Source organism: Amblyraja radiata, chromosome 15, assembly GCF_010909765.2.
Source record: "Amblyraja radiata isolate CabotCenter1 chromosome 15, sAmbRad1.1.pri, whole genome shotgun sequence".
NCBI classification, from domain to species: Eukaryota; Metazoa; Chordata; class Chondrichthyes; order Rajiformes; family Rajidae; genus Amblyraja; species Amblyraja radiata.
The window spans coordinates 11,266,583-11,293,767 of NC_045970.1; the positions used below are offsets into that span (position 1 = coordinate 11,266,583).

General features: G+C 40.9%; 1 protein-coding gene across 2 annotated transcripts in view; it reads right to left on the reverse strand.

Annotated features, from left to right (window-relative positions):
* The window catches only part of adgra1 (adhesion G protein-coupled receptor A1), a 659,066-nt gene that overhangs the window by 418,047 nt on the left and 213,834 nt on the right, over positions 1-27,185 (reverse strand). For both annotated transcript variants that reach the window (XM_033033639.1, XM_033033638.1), the window contains one exon: positions 6,499-6,570. In XM_033033639.1, coding sequence (XP_032889530.1) covers positions 6,499-6,570 — 72 coding nt within the window. The remainder of the gene's footprint in view (positions 1-6,498; positions 6,571-27,185) is intronic.

The window sequence follows — 27,185 nt, forward strand, 5'->3', positions numbered from 1 at the left end:
GCACTATTCTGTATGTTTCAATGAGGTTCCCCCTCATTCTTCTGAACTCTAGCGAGTACAGACCCAGTGCCGACAAAGGCTCATCATAGGTTAACCTACCAGCGATTGCTGTAACTTGTAAACTCTATTGTTGCCTCAGTCACTTGTTCTTAAATAAAGTGCAGAATAATTGTGCTGCAATCTGCTTTAAACCCAGGATTGTAACTTTCCAGGGATACATCATGTAAGATCTCTGCTCTTTTTATTTATTGCACTCACACTAATGATCTTTCCTGGGGATGGGGGAAAGTGTTTGGAGGTTCCTAGGGGGTAGTGGGAGGCTTTGAGGGAATCTGGCAGCACCTTCATTATATGAACTTAATAATCAGATCAATAATAGATCACACAAGTTCATATCATTTGGACAGGAAGATATTGAGGGTTCCATTGAAAAACGGCTCAGTCATTTCTACAATCGTTTTTTTTACATTGAACTTCACCGCACATTAGTGTCTTGTCTGGAATTGTTAAATCGCGTGTATATAAATAACAGTGGTTGTCATTAACATTACCACAACTTTTTACTCAAAAATGGCCTAATATCTAGAGGACATTACAAATCTGTTCTTCATAAATTAGTAAGCAAATTCATAACACACTGTATACTGACAAACCGTTGCCTACATCTGTTTAAGAAAAATGCCCTTCAATAATTGCCAATGAACGGGAAAGCAATGCTGCAGGTATAGTGCAAAAACATTGGCATGAATGGGAGGAATGCCATTGTGAAGCAATTAATGCTACAAACATGGTATAAGTCTAACATGTGGTTAAAAGGTCAGTCAGTGGATAATAATGAGACAACTGTTATAATGTGGGAAACAGTAAGGTACAATGCAACCTTTTGTGCTAAGCATATGTTTTCCATATGTAACACCATATAAAATCATGATGCTGTAATTCTTGTTCCTTTAATTACAGGTTTTGTTGAACTATGAACCTGAAGGGATATAAATACTTGGCATCTGTCCCAAGCATAGCACAGCACCTCAGTTTTGGAGTATCGGTCAGCTATTAAATGAATGGAATACTTAATCTGAGCTTGATATGAACTTAAAAATGAAGATCAGTGAATGTTGAATGCATTGACAGATTCAAACTGAGGCAAAACCTTCAGTGATTACAAAAGAATGGTGAGAGGAGAAACAGAAGCTATTGCTGGGAATACATTGACTGCAATCACATAAAAAGGCCCCCCATTCATATATTCCCCTTCAGAATGTCACAGAATTGACTGCAACCAATAAAGGACTCATTTAAAAAAAACACACAATGCTGGAGTAACTCAACGGGTCGGGCATAATCTCTGGAGATCATGGAGTGGTGACATTACGGATGAATGTGAAGTTAGAGGAAAGTATGTAGGTGAAGGGGATGAGGGTAGAGGAAAGGGTTGTTGTTGATTAGTTACCTAAAATTGGAGAATTCAATGTTCATATCATTGGGATGTAAGCTACCCAAGGAGAGTATGAGGTGCTGCTCCTCCAGCTTGCATGTGGCCTCACTCTGGCAGTGGGGGAGGCCTGGGACAGAAGGGTCAGTAAGGGAAATGGACAGGGGGGTGAATATAGTCAGCAATAAATGTTATTTAATGTGGCTGTGTGTATTGTTGCTTTTTGCTTAGTATGGCTGTGTGGTATCTCAACTTTCACTGTACCTTAATTAGTTAAGTGACAATAAACGCAAACTTGAACTTGAACTTGAGATCCAACAGGCCCTAGCATAGAGTAGACAAGTCTTTTACCAAACACTTGCACTTTGCCAAAGTCTGCTGGATCTCCCAGTCTGAAGAAGGGTTCTGACCTGTAACATTGCCTATCCTTGTTCTTTAGAGATGCTGCCTTATGTACAGCACTTTGTATCTTTTTCTGTAAACCAGCATCTGTAGTTTGTTGTGTCTAGAAAGTACTTTTCAAGTTTTGTCTGTCGTAAATAGAATGTAAAACTAATTCAGCCAAAGCAGGATCCCGCAAATAGCAATGTAATAATGATTGGATGGTCTGGTTTTGAAATGTTGATTTAATTAAGACACAAGATAATTTCTTTGCTCATGGTGGCACAGCAGTAGCGTTGCTGCCTTACGGTGCCAGACGCGTTCAATCCTGACTACCTGTGCTGTCTGTATGGAGTTTGTATGTTCTCCCTGGGACCTGAGTGAGGTTTCTCCCAGATCTTCGGTTTCTTCCCACACTCCAAAGACTTACAGGCTTACAGGCTAATTGGCTTGGTAACATTGAAAATTGTCCCTAGTGTGTAGGATAGTGTTAGTGTGTGGGAATCACAGTTCATCATGGACTTGGTGGGCCGAAAGGCCTGTTTCCATGCTCTAATTCTAAACTAAACTAAAAAACTAAACTAATCAGTGCCATCCAATGGTCTATGTCTACTTGAGAGGGAAGACAGGGCAACCATTTAACATCACAACCAAAAGACAGCACTTCTGAGAAAGTAGCACTACTGCAATTTTTCACTGGTCTTTTGAGTTGGACTACAACTAGTGTCACCAATGTGTTGTTAACAACTGGCATGTGCCAGGTGGAATACCTGAAGTGAATCTACTTCAGAGGAATTCTATACTTCAGGCTGCAGAAGAACAATCTGCAATAATCAGTTGTAGTCATTAACATGTAAAAAGGCATTCATGAGTTTGGCAGAAGTACTTTCAAGTTCTTTGAGAAGATTGGGAGGTAGAATGAAAGGGCTGAAGTATCGAGATTTGGACAAAGTGGGCACACAGCTGGAAGTTGACCACACAATCACAGAAGCACAGAATAATTAAAGCTAAAAGGAAAACCATTCAGCCTATTGGGTCCATACCAACTCATTGCAAAAGCCATCCAGCCAGTCCAATTTCCATGCTTTCTTTCCAGGCAGCATCTCTGGTGAATAGGAATGGGTAACGTTTCGGGTCGAGACCCTTCTTCAGACTGAAGCAGACTGAAGCAGTCTGAAGGTCTCGACCCGAAACATCACCAATCAACCCCTTTTAATTCCATAGCTTTCAGTGGTGAAGACATGTCTATTATATGATAATTTATGAACCATCTATTAAAAGTCCATGAACACCTTGTCAACACAATTCTCTCAATGTATTAGACACAAAATGCTGGAGTAACTCAGCGGGACAGGCAACATCTCTGAAGAGAATGAATGGGTGACGTTTCCGGTCGAGACACCGTCAGACTGAGACTCAGGGGAGAGGGAGTGATATCTCTAAGGGTAAGGTGAGAAAACGAGCGATCAAAGGGGACGATGATCAAGGATAAGGTAGAATGGATCGTTGTTAACTGAGAGGAAGGTGACAATGAGGCATACAATCAGTAAAATGTAATCAGGATGACAGTGAAACTAGTTGGAGAACTAGGATGGGGAGGGATGTAGGAATGGAGAGAGAGAGGGAAAGCAAGGGTTACTTAAAAGTTAGAGAAATCAAGATTCAGACCACTGGGCTGTCAGCTGTCCAAGCAAAATATGAGGTGCTGTTCATCCAATTTGCATTGGGCCTCACTCTGACAGTGGAGGAGGTGCAGGACAGAAAGGTCAGTATGGGAATGGGAGGGGGAGTTAAAGTGTTTAGCAATGTATTACTACATATTTAGGTTCTGTAAGGACAGCAAATGACTGTCTCCATGACTAACACTTCATCAAAATCCTTTCCAAAGACAATAGACAATGGACAATTGGTGCAGGAGTAGGCCATTCGGCCCTTCGAGTCACCACCGCCATTCAATGTGATCATGGCTGATCATCCCCAATCAGTAACCTCCGTTCCTGCAAAACATAATGAACATCTCGTGAAGCTGGCTATGTATTATTGGGAGTGTTGGCTGCACTCCTCCAGTGCTTTCTCTTGTAGTGATCAGTGAGTTCTGCTTGCCATTTATTAGGATTGTGTTTAAATTGTGAAATACCAATAATCTATATATGGCCAGGGCCAAGGTCAGGAACCTGCGCTGAGATTTTTCTTTTGTAGGATGTCATGATTATCTTAACAAATAACCTTGCATGTTATTTGTATATATGCGATTTCCAAAGTGTTTTAATAGGTAGGTTAAGGTCAAAGCTACATTAATATATGGTCTGTATTGCGACCCATGCAAGTTGTCCTGAACATGGGACATGTGCCTGGAGCAAGGGTTTAGGTCAGGAACACCGGGGTTGGGCTCATAAGTAGGTTTGCAGCCAGAGCATATGTCAGGAGGTTGACAGATGTGCTGATAACCCTGCTGTTTCCAACTTCAGGCTTTACTGCTTGCTACCAGCTGTCATGGATGGTGAAAAAAGTCAGAAGCTGGTCAATCTCCGTACTGTAAGGAAGTAATAAATCAAAAGCAAACCACACAAGATGAAACTGCAGACTAAAAATACAGCAGAAAATCCAAATTATACAAATAAGTTGTTGTATCTATGGAGGGGTTCATACTGTTGCACATTGCAACCTAATGTTCTTAGATTTTTACGTACCCATGGGAAATCCATATCCCTTGCGGACCGTGAGAATTTGTCTATTGTTTATTGTTGCCTGGCAAAATATTTTGTTTGAAATGGAGATGGTAATATCACTTGAGAAAGTGTCATAATCCCGGAGCTAAATTATATCAGTGAAAATTGTTGGTTCATAGGGCCAAAGGTGTGACACCTGTTCACATGCTCCTAATATTAGGAAGATTAGGTTGAGCAATTCTACGCATGCAAAATGGTTGAGCCAAATCTGGCAAATGAATAATGAGTTCATTTGTGGATCAAGTAAATGACTAAACAAAAGTGGGCTAGAAACAGCTACTTGAAGTCAAATCATTGTGAGGTGAGTGGGAGGCATTCCAGTGGGAAAAAGAGAGATTGCAGGTCAAGTACCTGCCTAGTAAAATTATGAGTGACATAGATAGCGTGGACAGTCAGAACTTTCTTCCCAATGTGAAAGTGACCAACACGAGAGTGCTCAGCTAGGAGCTAGGTGAGAGGGGCAGTTTAATGGAGATGTGGAAGGGCAAGTTTGTTTACAGAGAGTAGTGGGGGCCTGGAACGCACTGACAGGGTTGATGGTGGAGGAAGATACGATAGTGGCGTTTAAGAGGCTTTTAGATAGGCACGTGGAAGTGCAGGGAATAGAGGGATATGCATCATGTACAGGCAGATGAGATCAGTTTAACTTGGCATCATGTTAACTTGGCACAAACAATGTGAGCTGAAGGGCCCATTCTGCTGTACTGTTCTATATTCTATGAAATAGTGTGGCTCTATCTATCATTCTTAGGTTTCTGTTGGAGGATTGCAAGATTCCTGTTACCTCTGTTTAAAAAGGAGAAAGCGATAGACCAAATTCTAAGAATGACATATGCTTTGACCTCACTATTTCCTTTTTCTCTAGTGTTTCTCTATCCTGCTAATAACACGGAGACCACAGGAGTATATAACACTCCAAGTGTGGTCTAACCAAGGTTCTAAGTGACTTCAGCAGCACTTCTACATTTTACAATTCTACCCCTGCTGAAATGAACTTCTGAAGTTCACATCCTATGAGCCTGTCCCACTTACGCAACTTTTTTGATGACTGCCGGCACCCGTCATAGGTTGTCGAAAATTTTCAACATGTTACTACTCTTTGGGTGACTGAGAGACTACTCATGACACCCTGGCAACATGTCGCGGGGTGAAGCTTGTATGGTCGTGAGTAGTCACCCAAAGAGTCATACCTTATTCCGGTCACCATTGGATTTTCAACATGTTGAAATTTTTCAGAGACCTGCTGCACAGTCCAAGAATTCAATCTGGAGTTTCAGAGTTCCAAGATTTTTTTTATTTTCCTCTCTTCCTTCACTTATCCTCAGTCAACATGACTAAAGAGAATATTTTATGACTTTTAATTCTAAAAACATGTCCATGTCAACCGTACAAAATTACTTCTGCCCTTGAAGTTAAATCCCTCAAATAAAATTCATTTTAAATGCTAGGATACAAAAACAGACTTTTAAACAGGTGCTAAAGTCTTTCAAGTTAAAAACAAAAGGAAAAAAAGATTTTGACCGCATAAGCTGTGAAACTCAAGACAGTTCACATTCTTTCATACATGTGTGTGCTCTTAATCCCTTCTACAAGGTTGTGAGCATTTGAAGATTAGCAATTAATGCATCCCCAACATCCTTAATATTAGAAAACTAAAACATTTTACCTGTTCTGGAAAACTTAATATGAACATTAGTAATCATTAAAAACCTATGCTTAATCAGAATTTTGTCTGGATCAAATAATCAAAAAAAGTACATCTGTTGTTTGATTCACTCTCAATGTGTAATAAAATGAAAAAAATAGGATCAACACCTATTTTGAGAGTAATCATGTAACGTTCCTTAAACAGTATGTTTTTGTTACTTCTCAATTATTCAGCCCGTCCCCAACCACAACTTGGTAGGAAATGAATGGACTAATGAGACAAGTAATTCAAATAGAATGAGTACTTACAATTGCCTCAGCTCTGAAAGCCCAAAGAAAGCCCCAGGCTCAATGTTGCTAATCAAGTTATTCTTCAAATCCCTAGAGGAAAGGAGAATGAAAAATTAATTACAGATTGACGAGCTGTTTTTTTTTTTAACTTAATGAATGAAATATGATCATTGAAATTGAATGTTGTGTGTTTGGTTTTGCAGCGATGGTGAAGAATGTGTTCTGCAGCTTCCTTATAAACCCACATAAAAGCAAGTTTACATAGAGTTCAAATATCTTCAAAACAATAAGTGGTTGAAAATTTTCAATGCAGCAACTAATTTGGTGTGTTGTAACAGAGATAAGCATTTCATTTTTAAATGATAAGGACATAGTTCAGGTGGAAGGCAAAACAATAAAAACAAAATCTGAGCAATCCTAATTTTCACCAAATGCAGGGTACCAATTTTCCACAATTGGGATTGAATATGTGCTCACCTCCACACTGGTATAAGTAATGTATGCACCTTTGATGGATTAGGTTGCCTTGGGATGGATTCCTGCAGGGACAAGTACGAGATAAAACATTGCTTTGTGCACACAATGCTGGAGTAACTCAGCGGGTGAGGCAGCATCTCTGGAGAGAAGGAATGGGCAATGTATCGGGTCGAGACAAGAAGAAGGGTCTCGACCCGAAACGTCGCCCATTCCTTCTCTTCAGAGATGCTGCCTCACCCGCTGAGTTACTCCAGCATTTTGTATCTACCTTTGATTTAAACCAACATCTGTAGTTCTTTCTTACACATTGCTTTGTGCACAACAGGCTGTTATAGATGGTACACAAAAATGCTGGAGAAACTCAGCGGGTGCAGCAGCATCTATGGAGCGAAGGAAATTGGCAACGTTTCGGACCAAAAAAACAGGCTGTTATAGATGTGAAGGGGAGATCTTGCCTGACGAATCTGTTGGAATTCTTTGAGGAAGTAAATAGCAGGATAGACAAAGGAGAGTCAGTGGATGTTCTTAACCTGAATTTTCAGAAGACCTTTAATAAGGTGCCAAACGTGAGGCTGTGAAAGAAGATGAGAGGCCATGATATTAGAGGGAAGATACCAGCATGGATACAAGGCTGGCTGGATGGCAGAAGGCAAAGCATGGCAATAAAGGGGGCTTTTTCTGGTTGGCTGCCAGTGACTCGTGGTATTTTGCAGGGGTCGGTGATGGGGCTGTCACGTTGTATATCAATGATTTTGATGAGGGAATTGAAGGCTTTGTGGCCAAGTTTGCAAATGGTGCAAAGCTAGGTAGTGTAGAGAAAGCAGTGACTTTGCAGAAGGACTTCAACAGGTGAGGGAGTGGGCAAATAAGTAGCAGGTGAAATATAGTGCAGCAAAGTATGGAGTCATGCAATTTCCTAGTAGGAATAAAGACGAAGACTATTTTCTAAATGGGGAGAGGATTCAGAAATCAGAGGTGCGAAGGGACTTGGGAGTGCAGGATTCCCAAAAGGTGAATTTGCAAGTTGGATGGTAGTAAGAAAGGCAAACAGGTATGTAATGCTGAGGCTTTATAAGGCACTGGTCAGACCGCGTTTGGTGTATTGTGTGCAGTTTTGGGCCCCTTATCTGAGGATGGATATACTGGCGTTGAAGAGGGTCCAGAGGAGGTTTACCCCAGGGAGAAAGATCCCGGGGATGATTGCGTTAACATAGGGAAAGGGAAGTAGTTCTGTATAGTGAGGATGTGGAGAGGATGTTTCCACTTGTGGGAGAATCTAGAACCCGAGGGCATAGAATCAGAATAAAAGGACATAACTTTAGAAAGGAGATGAGGATGAATATCTTTAGTCAGAGGGTGGTAAATCTGTGGAATTCGTTGCCACCGATGGCAGTGGAGGCCAAGTCATTGAGTATTTTTAAGGCCAAGATTGACAGTTACTTGATTAAAAGGGTGCTAAGGGTTATGTGAAGAAGGCAAGAGAATTGGGTTGCGAGGGAAAATAGATCAGCTGTAATTAAATGGCAGTAGACTCGAACGGCCAAATACGACCATCTATGACTCTATGAGTATGACTCGACGATAGTACAGTTTTCCCGTATTTGCTCCATATCTTTCTCAATCTGTCCTATCCATGTGCCTGTCCAAATGTCTTTCAAATGTTGTTATTGTACCTGCCTCAACTACTTCCTCTGGCAGCCCGTTCCATACACCCACTACTCTCTATGTCAAAAGTTTGCCATATTCCTAAATATTATGGCATTTATTCCCATAAATGTTGTCAGATTGCTATTCAATCTTTCCAAACCCACTATCAACACCCAGATGATTTTATACACCTCGATAATGTCTCCCCTCAACCTTCCAGGAATAACGTCCTAGCCTACCCAACCTTTCCCTGCAGTTCAGGCCCTTGAAGCCTGGCAACATCCTCATAAATCCTCTCTGCATTCTTTCAGATATCCATCTTATCCCTCAGAATCATTACCAGTAACTTTCCTATCACAGATGCTAGATTTATTGGTCTACAGTTCCCAGATTTCTCTTTGAATTCCCTTTTAAATAGAAGCACAACATTAACCACCCTCCAGACTTCCGACACTTCACCCGTGTCTAATGATGATTGTCTGCCAGGATTCCTGCAAGTTCTTGTCTTGCTTCCCACAGTGTCCCTTGGATATATCTTATCAGGCCCAGAAATATCTACCTTCATACATTTTACAACATCCAGAACCTCCTTGACTGTAATACAGACTGTCCTCAATCCACGATAAAAGAAACAGAAGATAAATATTCATTGTGTCCTTGCCCAACTCTTGTGGCTTCACACATAAGACAATAACTTTGAGGGACTTTACTCTCTCTCTCTTGTTACCCTTTTCCTTCAATATACTTAAAATCTCTTTGGATTTTCCCTAAACTTAAGTGTCACAGCTATTTCATGCCCCCTTTATTTTAGAACTTTAACCCATGGACCAGACCCATATCTATCCATAACCTAAAGCAAATAGAACTGTGGTCACTAGTCCCAAATGGTGCACCCACAGAACTTCAGTCACTTTCCCTGCTCAATTCCATAAGAGTAGATCAAGCTTTGCCTTCTCCATTGCAGGGACATCTTCATATTCTCTGAGGAAACTTTCCTGAACAGACTGTCAAATCCCACCCACATTTAAGCCCTTGGCACTATGGCAGAATAAACTATATTGGGAAAGTTAAAATCCCCTGCAATGACAAGTCTATTAGTCCTGCACATGCCTGTAATTTCCCAGCATATTTGTTCCTGATTCCCGTTGAATATTTGGAAGCCTTTAACACAATCCCAACACGGTGATCATCTGCTTTTTATAGTATTTCTCAGTTCTGCCCAAATAGTCACATTGGGTGATCCTTCATCAATATCATGCCAGGCGCTTCCGGTGGCGCCATGCTGGACTAGCAGTCGCAACTTTTAGCTCCGCCGCTGTAAAATCGCGATTTTTCGCGTTAAAATCGGGTCTGGAGGTCGGGACCAATTCAAAAACTCACCGGAACCCCGGGACGTCGTGCTGTGACGTCATCAGTAAGCGCTGTGATTTAAAACGGAGGATAAAGGATTTTAAATGAAAAAACCGTCTTCAGCTCAGAGCCCTCGGAGAACAATCTCAAAACTGCTGAAAACACAGAAAACTGAAGAACAGACCTCTGAAGTGGATTCTGGAATGGCAACAAGAGCCAAGACTGAGATGGCTACTAAGGAGAAAAATGAAATGGAGGAGATAAAGAACTCGGTAAGAGAACTGAGAAAGGATATTGAGGTTGGAAACTCAAAAATGATGGAAAATATTAATGTTAAATTGATGGAAAATATGTCGAACATCAATGCTGGTAATCAAAGTTATTGACTGCATTGGCATTATACAAAAACGAATTGAGGATGTGCATGAAGAGCTAATGGGGAGAATTAATAAAGGGGAAGTTGAAACTAAGAAGAATTTTGAGGCTGTGCATGTAATTGTTTCTTCACATGTAACTGAAATAAAAGACATGGAAACAATTGTTGATCAAATGGCTGAAGATATGCAGGGAATAAAGCTAGAACTAGACAGCCTCAAGAGTCAACTGGCGAAAGTCTCAGATAAATGTCTTGATCTCGAAGCTCGCTCACGACGCCAAAATTTACGAATACTGGGAGTAACAGAAGGGGCAGAGGGGAACAACGCCCGTGAGTTCACTGCCAACTTAATCAAACATGTACTCAATTTACCTGTGGAACCGGAAATTGAAGTGGCACATCGAATACCTAGATTTAAGCCAAGATCACAAGCAGATCCAGCCCACCCACGACAGATCATAGTCAAACTTCGGGACATTTCAGCACTTGAAGAGCTGATGAAAAAAATCAAATATGGAGTGAAGATGACCTTTGGAAACTACACTATCAAACTCCTCCGGGATTATCCCTATGAGATCGTGCAAAAGAGAAGAAAGTTCGAACAGACAAGACAGATTCTCCATGGAGTTAAAGATGTCAGATGTGGCGTTTTTTATCCGGCCAGGATGCGCATTACTTTCAAGGGAAAAGAGAAAACTTTCACTAATTCGGACGCATCTTATAAATATGCCCAAGAGATTGTGGCAGAAACAGAAGATTAATCACGGCAGCGGGATGATATGGACAGTTTCTTTCCTTTTATTACTTCACAGAGAACACCTGAAGATAAGGGAAGAAACACCATTCTCTAAAAGTTTAAAATGGAAAGAGAATTTCCACGTGCGCTGGTCTAGACACCTTATCTCCTTTGGACGCTTTGGAATTCAACTCAAGGACATTTTTTGTTCAAAATGAAGGAAAGACTGATAAGCAACGCAGAGATGAACAGCAGAGCCGAATGTGGGAAAACACCACAAGGACAAATGGCGGTTTAAGATCTTAAAACAGCTTTACAAAATATAGAGAATTAATAATAATTAACAATACTAATATAGAAATATAAATGGAAACTAACCTGAACTATATAATGGGCAAAATGTAATAATCTGCTAATAAGACTGACTAGCTCGTATATAGAGATAACAAATTTTAGAATTAAAGTAGATAATACGGAAAGGTTAAGTGGTATGTAGTTCGTGTGGAGAAGGGAGGAGACTCAGGCACCTGGCATAATTCCAGGAGCCTGTTTCTGGTTAACCCTTACAGCTAACAGCTTACTATTATCAAAGGTATAACTAATTATAAATAATTAGTAGATGAAAGTGTTAGATAAATAAATTTCACAGTAGCTGAACACAGATCTGATAAGTCTGAATGAAATATATATATATATATATATAGTTTAATTGGGTGAAATATAATTGATTTTGAAATGGCACCGCCTTCTTAGGTTAATGGGGCTTTTTCACGGGGCGAGTTGACGCAAGATGTCACCAGAGTGAAGTGGTCGTGGTCCAGCACGAGTCTCGCACGATATAACGGGTGTAGATAAAGAGTTCCCTCCCCCAACTGATCCGCAATTCCGTGTCCCTCCCCATCTTCCAGTCCCGCCTCAAGACCCATCTCTTCACCTCTGCCTATCCTTAGCCCCACGTCCCCGTCCCTTTTCATCTGTGCATTAATTGCCTCATGCTGTGTTTTGTATTGAATTCTGTCTTTACTTTGTGTACTAGTCATGTCTCTACTATTTATTTCATTCCCCTTACATGTTTTTCCTATACATGCTCAATTTTTGTAAGGTGTCCTTGAGACTCTTGAAAGGCGCCCATAAATAAAATGTATTATTATTATTATTACTCGGCATTTCTGTTATTTGTGCGAGTGACTTGTCCGTCTCCCGAGCTTTCGCGTTAAATCTTGAATGAACATCGTGAACTACACGTGACACAAATGATGTAACTTTTTTTTTCACACACTATAAATATCCTCCCTTGGTTGAATTGGCTCATTTGGAGACATGTTTTACTGTGTATGTGGGAGACACAGATGGACTGAGCACAGTACCTCGATCTTACTGTGTGTGGGAGAGGGGGAGAAAGAGACGTACACTCACAGAGGCAGAGTCTCTCAGCCTGTGTAAGAGGGAGGGAGAGAGAGAGAGAGGCACACACAAGGTGGATGTGAAATCTCACCTGCCAGTTTCAGTGACAAACACCCGCCGCCAGTAAATGAAGACACCCCCATCTGTCTCCCCCTCCTCTCCTTCGACTATAATCTTTAAAAGGGACTTTAAAAGGGACTTTAAAAGGGACTTTACTGAAAGGTTACGCATTTATCGACCACAGGCAGCATATCAGAAGGGTCTTGATATCTCTGGAGAAAAAGAATAGGTGGCGATTCGAATCGGAACCCTTCTTCAGACATCCTAATCGGAATTGAGTCTGAAGATGTGTCTCGTCCCGAAACATCAGCTATTTTTCTCCAGAGATGCTGCTTGACTCGCTGAGTTACTCCAGCGTTTTGTGTCTGTCTTCGGTTTAAACCAGCATGTGCAGTTCACTCCTTACACGGGTCTCTGGAGAACATTGATTGGTAGCGTTCCGGACCCTGCTTCGGAAAGGCATCGATCGCTAGTCGGCGAGGACTCCGAGCTGTATCTCTCAAAGAAGTACATGTGAAAAATTTCTCACGGACCATAAAAATGCGTAACCTTTCAGTAAAGTCCCTTTTAAAGTCCCTTTTAAAGATTATAATTATTTTCTTGAATCTCATTAACATAACTCATGAATAAGTTGATGTCCATATGCGGATGCAAATCTTTATTTTTATTTATTTTTTAAATTCAATCCCACAGAAGACAGTTTTTACTCACCTTCTGTCCCCTCTGTCCAGCTTCCGGGTTCACCGTTCGCAGGAGTTCCCACGGTACCCGCAAGAGTTATTACGGATATCGCACTGGCCACTACGTTCATATAATGTTGCAATGCTCAACCACAAGTGTACAAGTCACTCTTGGAGAAATTCAAACTTTCTTGAATTTTCTCCCGAGTGACCAAGGTACACGATTACCTGCCGTTAGCGCTACGGTGGTCCACGGTGGTCCACGAATGCCGTACTGTTACCGCACGAGGTTCCCACGATGTTAAACTCTGGTTAACTCTTGCGTTATGTCGCCCCGTGAAAAGGCCGCTTTAGAGTAATAAAAGGAGTGGAGCTAATTGTACAACATCAACTTCAGAAGTCGAATAGATGTCGAATCCCACAGACGCGTGGGACACGCACTACAGTGTCGAATACTTCAGACACTGTAATTTTACTTGTTCAATTTTTTTTAAAATCACAATATGTCACTTCTATGTGGTTTTTTTTCAAGGAAAATCGCAAAAGGGATCTACCAAGGAAGTTAATAATATAAACGCCCCCCAAATATCCAGAGTCCTGAGGTATGGATGCACCGTAATAAATAAGGGTATTAAAATCAGAGAAAATGCAAGATGATAAACAAAAGAAAATGGGAGGAATCACACTGTGTAGCTGGAATATAAGGGGTATTAATGAACCAATTAAAAGGGGCCAAATACTAGCTCAGTTGAAATCATATAACACTGACATTACTTTTCTACAAGAAACGCACCTTAAACATCAAGATCAGATGAGATTGGGGGCGAATTGGATAGGCCAAACATTTCACTCCTCATATACTTCGAAATCCAGAGGCACTGCAATTATTATTTGCAAAGGAATACCATTCAAATCAAAGAATATTATATCAGATAAGGAAGGGAGATATCTTATAGTTACAGGAGAGACCCATGCTACGCAAATTATGTCGATAAAACCGAAAGACTCAACACATCTCTTGAAATTCCCCTTTAAAATAGCCACAGAAAAATTTAAATATTTAGGAATTGAAATCACTAGAAACTATCACGCTATGTTTAATGCCAATTATAGCCCCTTACTTAAGAAACTAAATAATCTAATTAAATTCTGGAAAACGCTCCCGATGTCTTTAATAGGTCAAATAAATGCTATAAAAATGATCTTTTTACCACAAATCCTATATTTATTTCAATCAATTCCAATATATCTTCCAAAAATGTTTTTCAAAAAACTACTCAGACATTACAAATTTTATATGGGATTACAAATCCCACAGAATACAAAGAGCACACCTTAGTAAACCAAAAGAGATGGGTGGTCTAGCGCTCCCTAACTTTATGTACTATAATTGGGCAGTAAATATTAAAAATATGATTCACCTGCTGGACAACTCTGCCCAGCAGGTGGACTGGATTGTAATGGAGAGAGAGGACTGCTCTCCGTGTAATACAGGAGCGACTCTCCTCTCACCAATGAATCTGAATAACAAAAATTATAATAAAAATCCAATGATACATAGCACAATTAGAACTTGGAAACAAATAAAACAGAATCTAAAATTAAGAAATCTATCTCTTTTAATGCCAATAGTCAATAACCTGTCGTTTAAACCCTCAATTATAGATAAATCATTTACACAATGGGAAAGAATGGGAATCAAAACGCTCGGAGACTTGTATGAATTAGGAAAATTATTATAATTTCAACAATTACAACTGAAATATAATTTGAAAAATAATCAATATTTTAAATATCTTCAAATCCGTGACTATCTGAAAAAATACACAAAAGACTATCATAACATGCCCCCAGACATATTGGATGAAGCCATGAAGACAAAGGCTGAATCAGCAAATCTAATATCATACTTATACAACATTATTTTAAATATAGAAATACCTACAACCGATGGTATTAGAAGAGACTGGGAACAAGAACTAGCTATAAAAATTTCAAAAGAGAGCTGGGATAAACACTTACTATATGTGCATAAATGCTCGATCAACGTACGACATACTGTAATTCAATATAAAACATTACATAGACTATATTATTCAAAAACTAAAATAAATACATTTTTCCCCAATGTCTCACCCATTTGTGATAAATGTCAGTCACAAGAAGCTAACATAGCGCACTCTTTTGTTTTCTGTATAAAAATTCAAAAATTCTGGAACGAAATATTTGAAATCTTCACAAAATTATTTAAAATAAAACTGGATCATTTTTGGAATATCGGAAGGTAACCCCGAATTAAATGTGTTTCAAAAGAACTTACTTAATTACGGGCTAATAATGGGAAAAAAGCTTATACTCAAATTTTGGAAAAATGCTCCAATACCAACAATAAAAATGTGGATTTCAAACATGTTCGAAACACTACACTTGGAAGAGATGAGACTCCTCCTAGCAGACAAAGCAGACCACTTCCAAAAGACGTGGTCTGCATTTACGGAACTATTACAAGCATAAGGTGCAATAGTAATTAAAAATATAAATGGTACCAGGATCTGGTAACGGGGGGTATAAAATAAAAAAAATTTAAAACACGGTTGGTATATCCTTTTTTGCAGAGTTTTGTGTTACAATAGAGCGATTGTTTTTCCTTTTTTTTTCTTTTCTTTCTAGGGTCTTATTTCCTTTCTTTACTTCCTTCTCTAATTTCTTCCCCAAGGGGCTTTCTTCTCCCAACACTTTCCTGCACCTTCACGATTCTTGCTCACTTTCCTTACTTCTTTTATCTCTACCTTTTTTAAAGCTCGTAAAACGAAGTGGTACAACAAAATGTAATAAGATGTATGTGTTGTGTATTACTGTAATTTACTGTACTTCTAATAAAAAATAAATAAAAAATAAAAAATATATCAAGTCAGGCTATTGCCATGGTGTTCTCTTCAATAAATAAAGCACCTTCCTCTCCTCTCCTCTTTTACCCGCAATGTACACAATTAATCCATTCTGTTCACCCTCCTATTAAGAATGTTCTGTAGCTACTTCGATACATCCTGGACCCTAATACCAGGGAGGCAACACTGATATTTGAATCAGCCTGATGAAAGATCATTGATCTGCTTCTCTTTTCTCAGAAGCTGCCTGTCCTGTTCAAGCACTTCCTTCTTTCATGTAATATTTACAACATGTTTTTTTGCTTTTGAAATATATTTCCCACAAGCTTCCTGAAGATTCGATGTTTACAAATAAGTGTGAAGCTTCTGCAAAGCAGTATAAAACAGCTGGAGAAATTCTATAATGTTCAGCTTTTAAATCTGAAGAAATAAACCATTTGAAGGAACTTCGAAGGCAGACAAAAATGCTGGAGAAACTCAGTGGGTGAGGTAGCATCTATGGAACGAAGGAAATAGGCAACGTTTCGGGCTGAACCCCTTCTTCAGAGGAGATTGGGGAGTTATATTACTTGCTATTGGAATGGTTGACTTTCCTTTCTAATACTGGTGTCACGATGTTAAATAAATGTGATATCTTCAACAAAAATATGAATTTTGTGACTAATGTATATTTGTAAACCAGACGTTCACGTAAATCATTACAGGAATAGCAACAAGTCATCGAGACAGCTTGATGGCCTGCTTTTCTCTTGGAAATTACATTAATAATGCTCTCATGTCTTTTGTTTGTAGCCGGCAGTGAAGGTTCCCTTATTGACAGAATAAGCCCTCTCCACTTCCCCCACTTAGGGCATTTCACTTCACACGGGGTTTCTACTGCACACTCAAACATAACAACACATTTTTTTTTGAAGTATACATCTGGAAGGTGATATATTTTTTAACATACTGAAAAACAGCAATGAGATCACATCATAAAGCAATGTATATGAGTTATTAAATTGTTTTATCTGCTACTTTAATACCAGTTAGCATCTTTTCAACAATGCTTCCACAAAAGCAGCAGGAAGCATTTCAGTAAAAATGTAGATTGTACACATCTATCATTCCACAGTGAAAGTTGTCGTTGGGGCCTAGCACCGTGGAGCGGCCTCCAGCCTGAACGACCCGGGGGCTCGGGAGACTGCGGAGCTGCGGACTACTCACCATCGTGGGGCTGGCCGGCCTCGGAGCGTGGGGAGCGGTGGTGACTCGCTGCTGCGACTCGACTCCTGGGGCTCGGAGGTTCCAGCAACGCAGCCGCAGGTCCGGTGGACTGGGACATCGGGAGCTCGCGGGTCCGGGGGGAGAGAGAGACCGCTTCCCGGAGCTCCCGCAACGCGACTTCTCCAGCCCGTGTCGCGGGTTTGGAACGACCTGGAGCGGGGTCATACACCACCTGGCGCGGCTTCATGGCCGTGGGACATTCCAGCGCCCGCCGGGGGCTCCAACTTCGAGACTTCTAGACCGGGAGCGGGGCCGTAAATCGCACGGCACGGCCTAAAATGGCCATGGGACTTATCATCGCCCGCCTGGGGCTTGGACATCAGGAGAGTCATGGAGAACAGGGGAGAGAAAAGACTTTGCCTTCCATCACTGTGGGTCCACTGTGATGGATGTTTGTGTGAACTAAATTGTGTGTATGTCTAGGAATTGTCTTTGTTTGTATGGCTGTGGAAACAGAATTTCGTTTGAGCCTCACTGAGGCTCAAATGACAATAAATTGTATTGTATTGTATATGCAAAACTCAATCCATAACAAATCTGTTCTGAAATGGAAACAACATATTGCGATTGTGAAGGATGTCTTGTTTGACATCAACATATCCACAGTTGACACTGTATATGACTGGAGCCATCTACCATGTATGTTGCACATGTGTAATCATTGTATAAGCACCCAACTCAATCAGCCACTAAAACACAAGCAAGTTCTCTCAAACAAATACCATGCAGCATTTGTTTTCTTTTATAAAATTAGCTAATAATAAAATAATATTCCAACTGCAATTAATTCTGGACTGAACAGAATTACATTTCCAAAAGTACACAATTGTGTTTAACACACTTTATACATGCGACTCTGAAACTGCCCAAACAAATTATATTGCTTACTATTCCAATGAGAGAACATGTGCTGTGTGCAACATACTGCAAACACAGGATAGAGGAGTTATCAATACAGTGCCCAAGTGCATCTCACCAGAATTTCAAGGCAAAGAGGTTAGAAATACTCCCTGACATTTTACACTGTATTGCCATGTTCTCCTCAAATTTGACTTTGACATCAGGGTAAACATATTACACACTGTTACATACTGTTTATAATGCTGCACAAGCAAAGCTCCAATGGCATATGGTGTAGAACCAATACCCCAGAAAACTATGATAGATTTTGGCAGAAGCCAGTAAATGATCTATGAACCAACTTTTTAAACAAAATTAGTTAATTTAAAAATATATATTTACATCAAAATGGAATTAAAAACATGAAACAGCTGTGTATTAATTTAATATTTGCCTCATTTAAATTGATTTGACAAGACAGAGGATCAGAGAGGTCAAAGATCTCTTTTTCATGAATAAATCTGAAAAAAATAGATCTCCTGGATCTCCGCGCACTAGCACTATCCTGCACACTAGAGACTAAAATGTTACCAAAGCCAATTAATTGCAAACCTGTATGTTTTTGGAGTATAGGAGGAAACCAGAGCACCCGGTGAAAATCCACGCGGTCATGGGGAGAACGTACAGACTCCGTATAGACATCACCCATAATCAGGATCGATCCGGGGTCCCTGGTGCTCTAATGCCCCTGTCCCACTTGGGAAACCTGAACGGAAACCTCTGGAGACTTTGTGCCCCACCCAAGGTTTCCATGCAGTTCCCGGAGGTTTTTGTCAGTCTCCCTAATGGTCGAAAGTGGTTTCCGCTTCTTCTATGTTCCGGCGATTATTTCAACAAATTCAAAACCAGCAGCGACTAAAAATAGGTTGCCGTTTTAAAAATCGGTAATTTTTTAGTCGAAGCCGGTTGCGATGCTAGTTGAAGGTGGTTGCCGGAGGTTGCAGGTGGTTGCCGGAGGTTGCAGGTAGTAGTAGGTAAGACCTTCCACTACCTGCAACCTCCGGCAACCAACTTCAACTAGCATCGCAACCGGCTTCGACTAAAAACGTACTGATTTTTAAAACAGCAACCTATTTTTAGTCGTGGCCAGTTTTGAATTTTTTGAAATAATCGCCGGAACATAGAAGAAGTGGAAACCACTTTCGACCATTAGGGAGACTGACAAAAACCTTCGGGAACCGCACGGAAACCTTGGGAGGGGCGCAAAGTCTCCAGAGGTTTCCGTTTAGGTTTCCTAAGTGGGACAGGGGCATAAGGGAGCAGCTATGTGGATAAACGTGAGGTTATCCACTTTGGTGGCAAGAACAGGAAGAACAGATTATCTGAATGTTGTCAGATTAGGAAAAGGGGAGGGGCAATGGGACCTGGGTGTGCTTGTACATCAGTCACTGAAAGTAAGCATGCAGGTACAGCAGGCAGTGAAGAAAGCTAATGGCATGTTGGCCTTCATTGCGAGAGGATTTGGGTTTAGGAGCAAGGAGGTCCTACTGCAGTTGTACAGGGCCCTGGTGCGACCACACCTGGAGTATTGTGTGCAATTTTGGTCTCCTAATTTGAGGAAGGACATTATTGCTATTGAGAGAGTGCAGCCTAGGTTCACCAGGTCAATTCCCGGGATGGCGGGACTGACATATGATGAAAGAATGGGTCGACTGGGCTTGTATTCACTGGAATTTAGAAGTATGAGAGGGAATATTATAGAAACATATAAAATTCTTAAAGGATTGGACAGGCTGGATGCAGGAAAAATGTCCCAGATGGTGGGGGAGTCCAGAACCAGGGGTCACAGTTTAAGATAAGTGATAGGCCATTTAGGACTGAGATGAGGAAAAACTTGCTCACCCAGAGAGTTGTGAATATGTGGAATTCTCTGCCACAGAAGGCAGTGGAGGCCAAATCAATGGATGTTTTCAAGAGAGATAGATTTAGCTCTTAGGGCTAAAGGAATCAACGGATATTGGGGAAAAAGCAGGAATACGGGTACTGATTCGGCTCGAAGGGCCAAATGGCCTACTCGTACACCTATTTTTCTATATTTCTATGTGTCAGTGGTATATGTTCAAGGACGCAGCTTTATATGAATATCACAACTTTGAAACCTGAGAATTCAGATGTCCAAATCAGCCCAATGTTTCAATGAAGTTCTTGGCCCATGCAATCTTATGGCTTTGTAATTGAATTGAAGCTCAGGAGTGAGGACTTTCACAGCGAAAGCAATGAAATGAGTATCATCCAGTTGGAATTAAATTTGAAACCCAGAATTAGCCTTTGTTTCAAATGTTTATTCTCTTGCTGATGTCAGTATTTTTCAAGCACTTAAGATCTGTCAAAAGGCTCAGTGAACTAATTCAGTACTAGAACTAGAATGATTAAGATCATGGCTTTTCCTCAGCAGTGTTTATCAATATAAGCATTTAGAAACATAGAAACATAGAAAATAGGTGCAGGAGGAGGCCATTCGGCCCTTCGAGCCCGCACCGCCATTCATTGTGATCATGGATGATCGTCTCCAATCAATAACACGTGCCTGCCTTCTCCCCATATCCCTTGATTCCACTAGCTCCTAGAGCTCTATCTAACTCTCTCTTAAATCCATCCAGTGATTTGGCCTCCACTATGCCAGGGAATTCCACAAATTCACAGCTCCTTGGATGAAAAAGTTTTTTCTCACCTCAGTCTTAAATGGCCTCCCCTTTATCCTAAGGCTGTGGTCCCTGGTTCTGGACTCGCCCAACATTGGGAACATTTTTCCTGCATCTAGCTTATCCAGTCCTTTTATAATTTTATATGTTTCTATAAGATCCCCCTCATACTTCTAAACTCCATTGAATACAAGCCTTGTCTTTTCAATTTTTACTCATACGACAGTCCCGCCATCCCAGGGATCAATCTCGTGAACCTACTGCCTCAATCACAAGGATTTCCTTCCTCAAATTAGGAAACCAAAACTGTACACAATATTCCAGATGTGGTCTTACCAGAGCCCTATACAACTGCAGAAGAACCTCTTTACTCCTATACTGAAATCCTCTTGTTATGAAGGCCAACATTCCATTAGCTTTCTTCACTGCCTGCTGTACCTGCACGTCAACTTTCAGTGAGTGGTGTACAAGGACACCCAGGTCTCACTGCACCTCCCCCTTTGCGACAGGCATTATCAGATACCCACATTATAAAAATTATACGTTTAACACTTCACTTACTTTTTTTTACAAATAAATCTGCATAAATACATATCAGGGAATGTGTTGATATATATGTCACAGATGACTCTAGGACAACCTTATTTTCACAGCCTTGTGCTGGACTGGCATCCCACTAAACCAAGTTCCATACTATCATGTATCCTATCCACCCTTCCATGGTATTGCACTATATTCCCAGCCACTAATCTCCCCTGACTCTAAGTCCAATGAAGGGTCTCGACCCAAAAACCTTGCCTATTCCTTTTCTCCAGAGATGCTGCGTGACCCGATGAGTTACTCCATCATTTGTGTCTATCTTCCCCTAAGCACCTGATTGGCATTGGTCTTGGATTTCTGAGAATCAGATCACTTCTCAAATAAAAATGACCCCTCCCCCCCACTCTTCTTTGATCCTTTAATCTCTCCTGACCGTATACATGACTTCAGGTATAATTCGGCAAGGGACATATACCCCATGAAATTTGCCGTGGTTATAACTGAAATGCTTTGCTGCCGTGACCATCTAACCTTCCTATTAAGGAAGACAATAGTTTATTTTATTATTGTCACATGTACTGAAGTACAGTGAAACGCTTTTTTATTGCATGCTATCCAGTCAGCCAAAAGACCACACATGATTACAATGATGCCACCCACAGTGTACAGATACAGGATAAAGGAAATAATGTATAGTGCAAGATAAAGTCCAGTCAATTCCGATTAAAGATAGTCCGAGGGTCTGCAATAAGGTAGGTGGTAGCTCAGGACCACTCACTAGTTGGTGATAGGATGGTTCCATTGCTTGATGATGGCTGGGAAGAAACTGTCCCTGAATCTGGAGGTGTGCGTATTCACACTTCTGCACCTCTTGCCTTATGGGAGAGCGGAGAAGAGAGATTGGCTGGGGTGAGACTCGTCCTTGATTATGCTGGTGGCCTTGCCGAGGCAGTGTGAAGTATAAATGGAGTCAATGGAAGGGAGGTTGGTTTACACGATGGCCTGTCCACAACTCACTGTAATTTATTGCGGTCTTTGACGAAGCTGTTCCCAATCCATGCTGTGATGCAGCCCAATAAAATACTTTCTACAGCACATCTGTAGAGGTTGGTGAAAGTAGTTGGGGATATGCTGAACTTCTTATAGCTTCAATGGAAGTAGAGGCGTTGGTGTGCTTTCTTGGCCATTGCTTCAATATGGCTAGTCAAGGAGAAGTTGCTGGTGATATTTACTCCCAAGTACTTGAAGCTTTCAACCATCTCTGCATTGGCATCGTCAATGTATACTGGGGTATGTGTACTGCTTTGCTTCCTGAAGTTGATCACAATCTCCTTTGTCTTGCTGACAATGAGGGAAATGTTGTTGTTTTGGCACCAGGTTACGAGGTTCTGAATCTCCTACCTGTACTCCATCTCGGCATTGGGGTAGGGTCAACTTCAGGAGGACCTATCTAACATCTGCAACATGACCCTGGGAAAGGGCACACTCGAGGCTTATGGGGTGGATATCATCATCCCTTTGGCCTTGTGCTCAGAGGGAGCATAGAATGCATTAAGTTCACCAGGTAGGTTCATCACAAGACATTCTAGGTCAGGATGTTCCGCAGAAACATTTGGATATGATATCACTCCAGCCAATACAATGGCTCTTTTATGCCAAACACTTGTTCTTAATGAAACTCCTGCACAGCAGTTCATCATTCTACCTTTGAGAATTGACCCAAAATCCAAATGAGGCAATAACTTGTATAATGTCTGTCGTGAAGATAATCTGCATGACTGAGTATTTGCTTAAAAGGCTCGTTATAAAGCTATAAACCAGATATAAAAAATATATAGGTTATTAAAACCAGATGACAAATACTTCCTTTGGTAGCTTTAAAATGTGTTTATCAACAAGAGATTAGCTGTGGCAAAAGAAAACTGTAAAAAAACCCAGCAATGAGCACTTAATGACAAAGGTCATTGGCAGCAAAGAACAGCAGCAAAACCATAGTCGGATAGGAAATTAAACACCTCGATGATCCACAGAAATAAAGAATTAAAAAAACTAAAATACCATGTAAACATGCTCCAAAATTAGGGAGGACATGAACAACTTGCTTTCCAGTGTTGTCTTGGACTTAGAAATGGGTAGAAATTCTAATTGGTTTTAACGAGTTTAAAGGCAACAAATCCCCTGGAATATATACAATTATACTTCAAGGAGAGATAAGGGAAGGGATTTGCAGAGCAGCGAAAGTCATTTTAAGGCATCTACATGAATTGGAAATGTTCCAATGAATCAGTAAAAAGCAAATGCATAAATAAAATTCAAATGGTTAGGCGGAATATACCTAGTAAAACCCATCAGTTTGACTTCAAAGATCAGAAAGTCATGGACTTCTATAATAAAATGGAGGAGTATATTCACAAAAGTAATTGAAAAAAAGATGCCACAGCGCTGGCAAGGCTGGATCTCGGAAGATTTCGAAGTATTTTTGATAAACGTGCTTTGGACTAAGGGTTAGAAAGCTATATGGTGTCATTTAGGTTTGAATTTTAGCTTGTGATTCAGCTTGAAGTGTTTTGCAAAATTGATTAATTGTTAGTAATTAAGTTATTTTTGTCAACAAAATGCATAAACTCTTTATAAAAGCAATTAAGCTGAAGTAAAAAGTTATTTGCAGATTTATAATATCAGTGCATTTATTTTCCAAATGAAACTGTTCCTGGGTCTGAAATATACTAACGAATATCTTGGAGGCATAAACTGGACTGGCTCAGGAACTCTGAGGCACTGTATAAGAAGTGACAGAGCTGTCTGCACTTTCTGAGGAGGCTCCACACTTTCAACATTTGCAGCAAGATGCTGCAGATGTTCTACCAATCGGTCGGTGGTGACCAGTGCCATCTTCTACGCTGTCATGTGCTGGGGTAGCAGGGCGAAAGTCGTGGATCCCTACATTATCAACAAGCTCATCTGGAGGGTTGGCTCCGTCCTGGGGGCGGAGTTGGATTCATGAGAGGTGATCTTGGAAGGGAGGATGCTCCTCAAACTGCAGAGCATCTTGGAAAATACATCTCACCCCCTCCATGACACACTGGTCAACCTGAGGAGCACCTTCAGCAACTGACTGGTTCCACCAAGAGGTAGCACAGAATGCCACAGGAGATCCTTTTTCCCCATTGGCTATCAAACTGCGTAACATCTCCCCCTTCTGTCGTGGGGTAGACTGACTCCCCGCCCCCCCCCCCCCCCCCCAATGCACATCCCCAATCCTGGACTTTCCGCTCGTCACTTTCATTTCATCTTTCATGTATCTTGTTATGTTTTATGATTCTTGGCAGACCAATTTCCCTCCTGGGATAAATACATTTCTATTGTATCGTTTGGTATAATATGTCATACAGCATTGTAACCCGTCCATCTGCTCAGCAAGTCTGCACCAACCATCAAGTGCCCATTTACACTAATTGCACATGCATTAGTGGGTCTTCTCATGTAACATGAGGAAAATATATTTCCATGTGTGCTCAATATATCTGGGACACCTGAAAATGTTATAGTGGAGTTCTAAGAAAGTTTTCAAGCATCCAAGACAATTTAGAAGCTTGGGGATGTCAAACCAAGGTAGAACTTTCACAATGAGTGGCATAGCCTGCAAAGTGTTGTAGAACAGTAGAACAGAATTCTCAGGATTATAAGTACACAATTCCGAGAAAATGGCATCTCAGACGTTCAGGGTGATTTAAAAAAAAGGCCGGTGGCATGCTGACCTTCATCAGTTAAGGCATTGAGTGGCATAGGGTAGCACGGTGGCACAGCTGTGGCATGGCTGCCTTACAGTGCTTACAGCGCCAGCGACCCGGGTTTGATTCTGGCTGTGGGTGCTTCTCTGTACGGAGTGTGTACGTACTCCCCGTGACCAACGTGGGTTTTCTCCGAGAACTTTGGTTTCCTCACACACTCCAAAGACGTACAGGTTGTAGGTTGATTGGCTTGGTATAAATGTAAACATTGTCCCTAGTGTAGGATAGAGTTAATGTGAGGGGATCGTTCGTCGGTGCGGACTCGGTGGGCTGAAGGGCCTGTTTCTGCATTGCATCACAAAACTATAAAAATGTGAGTATAGAAGTTGGGATGTTTTGCAGTTGTTTAAGACATCAGAGGGACTTGGAGTATTGTATTCCACTTTGATCAGCCAGCTACAGGAAATAAGCCATTAGCTGGAAAGAATGCAGAAAAGATTCATGAAGATGTTGTCGGGACTCAAGGGACTGAGTTATAAGGAAATGCTGGGCAGACTATGACCTTATTCCCTGGCATGTAAGAGATTTGGGGGTGATTTTATAGAGAGGTATATACAATCATTGGTGGCATGGATAGGGTGAATGTACAGTCTTTTTCCTAGCATTGTGGAATCAAGAACAAGAGGGCATAGGTTTAATATGAGAAGGGAAAGATTTAATAAGAACCTGAGGGACAACTTTCTCACACAGAGGGTGGTAGGTAAATGGAATGAGCCATCAAGGGAAATAATTGAGGCAAGTGTAATAACAACATTTGAAAGACATTTGGATAGGTACTTGGAAAGGAAAGGTTTGGAGGGATATGGGTCAAACAGAAAAAATGAGACCAGCTTAGATGGGTGCCTAGAAAACATGAACAAGTTGGGGTGAAGGGCCTGGTTCTGTACTGTGTGACTGTGATTGTACAAAATTCCTCCAAACAAAAAAACAGACTTATGGTTCTAGTAAGAATGGCAATCAATGAAACAGAGGAGGGCACCAAGCAAAGTAGCAAAGTAATCTCTTCACCTAAAATCACATAGAGCAAAAAGCTTTGAGGTGCCTTGGCCAAACCAAGTAAAGAAGAAGAAAGCCAATTATTCCCATCCTAACCCAATAACTGTTTTTGGTTATGTAGGGCATCAATAACATCATCTATATCAATGATTTGGATGAGAACGCACATGGCATGCTTAGCAAGCTTGCAGATGACACAAAAGTGGGTGGTTTGTAGATAGTGAAGATGGTTGTCAGAAATTGCAGCAGGATCTTGATGGATTGGGCAGGTGGGCTAAGGAATGGTTAATAGAATTTAATACAGAGAAATCTGAGGTGTTACATTTTGGGAGTACTAACATGGGCAAAACCAACATAGTGAACGATAGGGCTCATAGGAGTGATTTAGACCAGAGGGATGTAGGAGTACGGGTACATAGTTTGTTGAAAGTGGTATCACAGGTAAAAAGGGTGGTCAAAAAGGCTTTTGGCACATTGGCCATCATCAGTCAGAGTATTGAGTATAGCAGTTGAGAGGTCACATCGCAGTTGTATGTTGGTGAGGCCACATTTAAAGTATTGTGTTCAGTTTTGTCCACTATGTTACAGGAACGATGTTGTCAAGCTGGAAAGGGTACAGAGAAGATTTATGAGGATTTTGTCAGGACTCGAGGGTCTGAGTTATAAGGAGATGTTGAGCAGGCTAGGACTCTATTCCTTGGAGCGCAGGAAGACAAGGGGTGATCTTATAGAAATGTACAAAATCATGAGAGGAATAGATTGGGTTGATGCACAGAGTCTCTTGCCCAGAGTAGGTGAATTAAGAATCAGAGGACATAGGTTTAAGGTGAAGGGGAAAAGATTTAATAGGAGCCTGAGGGGTAACATTTTTACACAAAGGGTGGTGGGTGCATGGAACAAGCTTCTGGAGGAGGTAGGAGAGGCAGGTACTATTACAATGTTTGAGAAAATG